Source organism: Aegilops tauschii, chromosome 3 (assembly GCF_002575655.3).
Source record: "Aegilops tauschii subsp. strangulata cultivar AL8/78 chromosome 3, Aet v6.0, whole genome shotgun sequence".
In the NCBI taxonomy this organism is placed as follows: Eukaryota; Viridiplantae; Streptophyta; class Magnoliopsida; order Poales; family Poaceae; genus Aegilops; species Aegilops tauschii.
This window is the reverse complement of record NC_053037.3, coordinates 488,933,917-488,941,743: the sequence shown is the minus strand read 5'-3', so window position 1 is coordinate 488,941,743 and position 7,827 is coordinate 488,933,917. Positions and strand designations below refer to the sequence as shown.

General features: G+C 43.8%; 1 protein-coding gene across 1 annotated transcript; it reads left to right on the top strand.

Annotated features, from left to right (window-relative positions):
- Window positions 1-673: 673 nt before the first annotated feature.
- Window positions 674-5,913, top strand: LOC109775905 (F-box/LRR-repeat protein At1g67190). Its single transcript, XM_020334606.4, has 3 exons — window positions 674-1,085; window positions 1,207-2,684; window positions 5,517-5,913. The coding sequence occupies exon 2, from the start codon at window positions 1,384-1,386 to the stop codon at window positions 2,623-2,625; it is 1,242 nt and encodes a 413-aa protein (XP_020190195.1). The 5' UTR covers window positions 674-1,085; window positions 1,207-1,383; the 3' UTR covers window positions 2,626-2,684; window positions 5,517-5,913.
- Window positions 5,914-7,827: the final 1,914 nt, after the last annotated feature.

Below are 7,827 nucleotides of genomic sequence, written 5' to 3'. Positions count from 1 at the left end.
CAGTCCCCTACCAAACGGAGCAGGCGGCGGCGGCTCGGCGTCCGACGACGAGCTCATGGCGGGCGTCGCCAAAGACCGCCACGCCCGGCGAGGCACCTCGACAGCGACGACAAAGCAGGGGAGGAGCGGAACGGAGCAGAGCAGGGGAGCGGAGCGACTCGGTCTGGTCGGGTCCGACCAGGTAGATGGATCGGTCCAACCAGGTGGGTAATGTTTTATTCCCTGGTGATTTTGCAAAAAAAAAAACCCGCATTCCCCCAAATCGAGCGGCCTAGGGCGTACGGTGGTGAGGTGGCGGTCAAAGCCCGCGTGGACGCGCCAGTCAACAGCTAGATCAGCAGGTACGTAGAGCAAACGGTATTTTGGACCGTAGATGACCACATGAGACAAGTTGTAGGACTGTATTTCGGGTATTTGCAAGTACGGGAAGAAATGCGGCCAACACGACGAGTATGAAGACCTGTGGTGAATTTTTCTCGCCACTAAATTACATTGCCGACAAACATGCCTGAATGTCGAAGATGTGAAAACTAGGGCCGCTTGTTTGATATTCACGTCTTAAGACTTTGTTGTTGCTGTTGTTGTTGGGCATAGGTGTTGTTGGGAAGCGGAAGGGAGCCCGTTTTCGAAACGAGTGAACGTAATACCTTGGAATACGCTTCCATCAACTACCACACCATCGGTTTGGTACTAGCGGAAAGAGATAGGAAGAAAGAAAAAAACAGGAAGAGACCCTACGGCCACCTTCAGTCGCATCGCGCGGACAACGAGATCCCGGCGGTCGGGTCACCGACGGCGGCATCCAGGAGCGTGCCAAGCGCGCCCCGAGATCTCGCTGATCGTCGTCCTCGTCCGCGCCGGGGGAGTCCCAAGCGCGTCGTTGCCGCTGGTTGGGGTCGCGGACCCCTTCCACGGGCGGCGGCGACAAATCGGTTACGGCGCGCGGGGCGGCGGTCGACTGATTCCGGCGGGAGAGAGGAGGAGGCCGTTCTCGTTGGCGTCGTCGCCACCGTCGTTCCCGTTCTTCCTCATCGAGTTCCTGCTATCTCTACTCCGTCTACAATCTTTGGCGATTGGGTTTTGAGGTATGAGCATGTTTTCATCCAGTGATTTGTTAAACCCCACTTGCCTCCATAATTTCTGGGTGTGCCGGTGCCATCTAGATCCGCCCCGCGCTAATCACAGCCTATTATTGCTGTTTCACAGGGAAGGAAGGTGATTGGATCGAAATTTATGATTCATAGGATTTATCTATTGATGATCGCACATCCTGATATGTTTGCAACCCAGTGAATTCCGTTGAGTACTTGTGTTGACTGTGATTGGGCAAATTCTGCATTAGATTTTTTGCTGATAAAATTGGACATCAATTGGCTGCAAATTATGGAGCACCTCCCGGTTGAAGTTATTGGCAACATTCTTGCACATCTTAGTGCTGCACGAGATGTCATGGTTTCCTCTGCGGTTTGCCGGAAGTGGCGGGAGGCCTGCAGGAAGCATCTCCATTCACTGTCCTTCAATTCAGACGACTTTCCTCGGGACATGACCACACGTCAACTGGAGATCATCATCACACAGACTATATTCCAGACGATGGGACTGCAATGCCTCTCTATTCATATAGATAACACACATGAGTTCTCCGCAGCACCTGTGATTGCATGGCTAATGTATACCAGGGAGACGCTCCGGTGCCTGTATTACAACATCCAAACCAACCCTAATGTAAACATCCTGGAGAAGTGTGGTAGACAGAAGCTGGAGGTGTTGGATTTGGACCATAACACAATCACCGGTGTTGAACCAAGCTACCAGAGGTTCACTTGTCTTAAATCCCTTTATTTGAGGCATGTGAGCATTTCTGCCCTGGATTTGAGCCTTCTAGTTGCTGCTTGCCCCAAGATCGAGTCATTGGCACTTGATGTTCTTGAGATTGTCACTTCTGATTCGCAGTCTACAATGGAATTAACAAGCCATACCTTGAAAAGCATCTTTGTAAAAACAGTTGGCGTGGATAAGATCATACTCGATGCAGATAATCTGGAGGTCCTGCACCTGAATGCTTTGAACCTTGATCTGTTTGAGCTCTCTGGGAAGGGTACACTAAAGCATCTCAAGATTGATGATGTGAGTGTTACACATTTGGATATTGGGGAGAGTACCGATCATCTGGAGGTTGTGGATGTGAGTAACTTTATGATAGTCTGGCCAAAGTTCTACAGTATGATATCTAGAGCATGCAACTTGCGGGTGCTACGTTTCTGGGGTGTTGCGTTTGATGATGATGATGAGATTGTGGACTTGGAGACTGTTGCTGTTGCATTTCCTCTTCTAAGGCATCTTTCACTAAGTTATGAATTACGAGATGGGCTACTGCAAGGATTGTCACCACTGGAGAATGTTTCGGTTCTGGAACTTGGTTGGACAGTAATAAGTGAGCACTTTGGACCCTGGGTGTTTGGAATGATTGAAAAATGTCCAAATCTCAAGAAACTTGTCATTCATGGTGTTCTTTCTGAGGCAAAAACACGCGAAGAGCGCAAGATGTTAGCAACCTTCACTTCCTTTATAGTTTGTCTCATGAGGAAGTATGTGCATGTGGATGTGCAATTTGAGTATGAGTGATCAGCCACTAGGTCGAGTGGGTATTCATCATCCTTGTTCCGTTCAACTCTTGCCATTAGGTAATCTTTTGGGGGTTTGGACTTTGGCATGTATTCCAGCATAGCCTCATTGCAATTCTACTTTCTGCAATTTCTTTCCTTTTTAAATGCCTTATAGAAATGACTCATATCTGGCTATCTTCGTGTAAAATTAATCTTGGTTGGTGCTATTATATGTTGCATATTTTGGTGCTGCCTTGTCAATTTGTTTATCTAAATAATTACTCTGTGAAGTCTTGGTTCCTCACTGAGTCAGTCACATGAGTCGAAGAAAACTTTGGAACCTTCAGAATCATGCTGTGTTGAAGCAAAGTTAATGTATATTACAAATAGGTACAACATAACAGGCTTCTTCAGCTACTGCTGAGAGTGATATAGTTGTAGCTGTTGGCATATGTTGTTATGGAACTCTGCTATCGATGTAGTCATCAATGGTTACTTGAACACCCATATAATGGAGAGGCTGCCTTTTCACATTTCCACTTCCTTGCGCATATCTGCCTTGATACAAGGGCATTGTTTTGCGGTATAATCTGGTCACCTGTAGGATTCAGATTCGTATTGTGTCTCATGATAGAATATTAAATTGCAACACATGCTTCCAGAGAATAGACGATTCCCTTATAACGTGTCATATCTAATTTGTTGATGTACTACATGGTGGTTTTTTACCATTTTGAAGATAAAAGAAAGTTTTTCTACCTTCCCATTAAGTTTGTATATTAAGTAGACAAATACTACCCTTTGAAGACATGAGAAAGTATCTGTCTATCCGAGATCTTGGAAATTTGATGTAATTACATGCTGATACAGTAGTGACTAGCAAACAGCTATGAAGTTCAGTAGGCATGCGCTTATGCTCTTTCCATTCGGTAAATCTTGCCCATGACGTGCTTATACTAGCGCACCTATACTAGCTTATGTTTGTTACTTTGTTTTAATGCTCAATGCTAGACCGGTAGGGACAGAGGGCTTTGAATAGATGGTAGTCAGTTCAATCAGTGTATACTGATTTTTATCATTGAAGAGCCTCGGGAGGGACATTGCATACAATCAGGTTTATGGATTTTTGAAGCTTTGACTAGTTCTGCCTTTAACGAATCCACTCCAGTTTACTATATGCTAAGATGTACAACCACTTTCAAAGTTTTTTGAGCTTTAGAGCTTATGTTCTGATTTTCCATGTCGTGAACTCTTTGCTACCTTCTGGTTGCTCACCCTACCTTCCATGGGAAAACGGCAATCTGCTCAGTTTATGCTGCAGATGACATAAAACTAGAGAGGTTACACATACATGAAACTCAGTCCAGAAAATTGTTGATACTGCCCATGGATTTCTAGTCGCGCGACTAGTCGTCGACTAGTCGAAGAGTCGCAAAAAAATGTCGACTAAACTTAGTGTCTACTCATGACTCGAGTCGCGACTAGTCGCAACTGCAAGCTCAACTTTTTCCGAGTCGCTACCCCAGAACGACTCATCGACTCGAAAACCATGTTACTGCCTGGAAGACTTTTATGTATATTCAGAACTAAATCGCCTAGGAACCACAAATTATTGACCTGATATTGTTGGTTTAAGCTGCAGCGATGCAATATCTCACTCTGAGTAATATCGAGTACGATATTGCTGTATTTGGGATGCAATATTTGTTTTATGGTATCTAGTCCATATGTGCCTGCTTTCAACTCTGATAAGATCACATGCTTTGCATGGCCCACGATTAGTACCTGGAGCTTCTTATTGGCTTTGTCTAACCTGTGAATGTACTCGATGGCCAACTATAATTTCTTTTAGCTTCTACTGTTTGTGCAATCGTAAGATCTATTTAATACTCCCTCCGTTCCTAAATATAAGCCCTTTTAGAGATTCCAATATAGACTACATACGGAGCAAATTGAGTGAATCTACACTCTGAAATGCGTCTATATACATCCGTATCTAGTCCCTATTGAAATCTCTGAAAGGTCTTATATTTAGAAACAGAGAGAGTACTAGGCAAACCATTGCTCTTCTTGAGCAGCTCACTAATATGCTATCATATCCACTTGTCAGTAAAGCACGTAGTTCCTGCCAGAACTGCTTTTTAGAATCATGTTGGATCTATTTGAACATTTAGTTGCTTAAACACAATGCCATGGTGTAAAAAGTTAAGGTAAAGTGTCATTTGGATGTGGCTAAGAACTAGATAATTTGTACTAGCATAGTCACGTGCATAGTTCCGCTATGCATGCCCAAAGATATATGGGTATTGTAATGTTATTGTTTAGAGGAGATTCGCTGTTTTTTTTAGAATGACACTGGGAATTGTTGACTTAATGAATTAATGGTTTTATAGGATTTATGAATAACAAGCGATTCGTGTGTGTACTTTTGTGAACAATCAATATGCTAATTTAGTAAAAGGGAAACCATTAGGTTATGTCAGATTCTAGCCATCTTTCGTGGTAACATGATCCTGGAGCACTGATTCTGTAAGGAAATGGTGGCAGACAAACCAACATTATCTTGTTTTTACGTTCACCCTTCTCTAAAGGACTAGTAGCTTCCTAGCCTAGATGTCTTATTACTGCCCGCTGTCAACTGTGTTGTGCTGTTTCACTTATTAACCATGTACCTGGAATCTAGCAGCCCTTAGATGAACTATTCTGTGACAGTTCTAGGCTTCTATCATTGCTTCGCTTTTTTTTAATACTTTGCTTTCTTATGTTTTTTGTAGCAATATCACCTCATCGTTTCGACTTAAATACAACAGGATAAACTGATAGAGCAAAGTTTTGTTCTTGTATCTAATCTAGTAGTGTTAGAGCCTCTATCATCATACGAAAGCCTAATGTTTTTTATGCATCTTGCAGCTTTGCTTCTGATCCTACTTCATGACGAGCATATATTTTATAATCGGCAGCTGCATGTACCATCGGACATGGTTAAAGAAAGCTTGAGAGCACCTATTCACAAAACTGCAGAAGATTCCTGTATTTGCCCATCGCATTATAGCTCGGACGGCAGAACCGGATGCTATTCCTTCTTCTGAGAAACCCTCTCCCTTTCTCCTGCTTCATTTGTTCAGCTGTAGTGGAATGATTCAGTTGAGATTTTAAGTGCACATCATATCAAACATCTTTTGGATATTCATGAGATTAGAATTCGGTTCGAGATTCTCTTGGTATGTGCTGCCATAGTGCAAGTTTTTGTAAACTATACCATTTAAAGCTCACAGTTCATGCCCTTAGTGGACCTTCTCCTCAGAAATGGGTATCCAGTATCCACTGTGCCACTTTCTATACTTTGATATTCCTTGCCCAGGGTGATCTCCACTGCATGGCAGCATCACTGCCTAATCTTTATCACCCAAGCTGAGTGTTATAAAATCTGAGGCCCGAGGATAGCATCTCTGCTATTATTATTCCCTCTGGGCTTACATTTTATTTACAGTTCTTTACTAACAGAACCATATTCCGCACGGGCGATCATATCAAACTGGGGCTCCGGGTTGGCTTGCCAAATTGACATTCCTTTCTGTAAATACGGCTGCACTCGCCATATGCGCTTTCCCTCTCTTATTACAAAATGAAGAGCTGATTCGGTTGATTGGTTTAGTTCAGCAAATGAACAATATTTTTAAGAAATTCTTATATAATAGTACTTGCTTTGATTCTGTTATTTCTTTTGGCGGCATGTATCAAATGTCTGCTTGCACTCCTTCATATCTTCATTTTTTTAATTGCTATTCATATCTTCACTAGTGCTAATAAAGTAACAATTGGGTGGTTATAAGGTGAGGAACTCGTGGTAGCCAAACGTATCCGAATGTGGCGGATTAGTCAGCTGAAGCACGGAGTGAAATAAACAAAAGGTTGGACCTCTTCTGTGAAATACGCAACCGCGGACACGCATCAATCAAAAAGTTGAGATCATTGACCTTTCTGTTGCTGCCGCTGCTACTGCTGCCATTTGCTTTAAAGTTTGGAGGTGAGACTTTCGTATTGTCTTGGATCGCCAGCGTTTATTTATGTAGCGTCTCTTTTCGTTCTCGAGTGGATCAAAAATCTGAACCTGCATCTTTGTTAAAGGCACACCTCTCCCTGAGAAAAAAAAAGATAATCTCAATGCCACTTGACTAAAAATGCGGTTTATTAGTCTAAGAAATCTTAACCCTTGCCGCGTCTATATATGTGAAACGAACCGCATCGCCTTTTGTGCTAACAAAAGAGGGCCAGGTCTCCGATGTCGTTGCCATTCTGTCAAAACAAAATGCCACAAGAAAAATAAGTGGTGCTACAATCTAAGAGCTGGCTTTCTGAATTTCAAAAGAAAAAAAAGAGATGGATTGATATAAAGAGAGAGAGAGAGAGAGAGAGAGAGAGAGCTGGCTTTCTGCGACGCGTCGTTTTTACCTCGGTGATTTACCATGGTAGCGCGGTGGAAGAAAATGAAGAACCGTTCGCCAAATCATGGATGCCAGTTCACTTGGGGCGTGTTTGGTTGCCGTGTGCAACAGTGCCTGCATCGCATACACTTCTCTACTCAGCCTGGTTATGCAAATGCAGCCTCAAATGCACCATATGCATGTTGTTTGGTTGCCTGTATGCCCTCTTACCTGCATGGGCTGAACCACACTGACTGGTGTTTGGTTGCCTGCATGTTAGTCCACAAACCCAAGGCATGGTGTTTGGTTGTATGCAAGGTCTGATGTGTGGTAATTTCTTTGGCTAGTTGGTGAGGTTACCACCACACTTCGGCAGCACACATCATAAGCACAACAGACTATAAACAGAGCATAGCATAATTCAGATATAAGCAGTACCACAGATATAACAGTTCAACACATAAACCATCAACTAGCATAATTCGATAGTACGCTCGAAAGAAGTGGCCCGGCCCTACTCCTTGGCGGCGAAGGCGTCGTCGTGCTTCTCGCACTTGTTGACGACCTCAATGCCATCGTCGTCGAAGATGATGATCTTGAGGGTGTCGGGAGTGAGGAGTTTGAACGTCACCATGTAGCCGATCTTGATTTGATGAACGGCTGCGTAGGTGGCCCAACCCTGATCCAGGGTCACCCTGCCGTTCATCAGCTTCACCGTCACCTTCCAGGAGCAGCCGGTGTTGTTCCTGAGCTTGAACTCTGTCGGCACCGCGACGAAGTGCTTGGTGAAGTCCAGG

Coding starts and splice junctions, on each gene's coding strand:
- LOC109775905 (XM_020334606.4), top strand. CDS start 1,384: ATGGAGCACCTCCCGGTTGAAGTTATTGGCAACATTCTTGCACATCTT.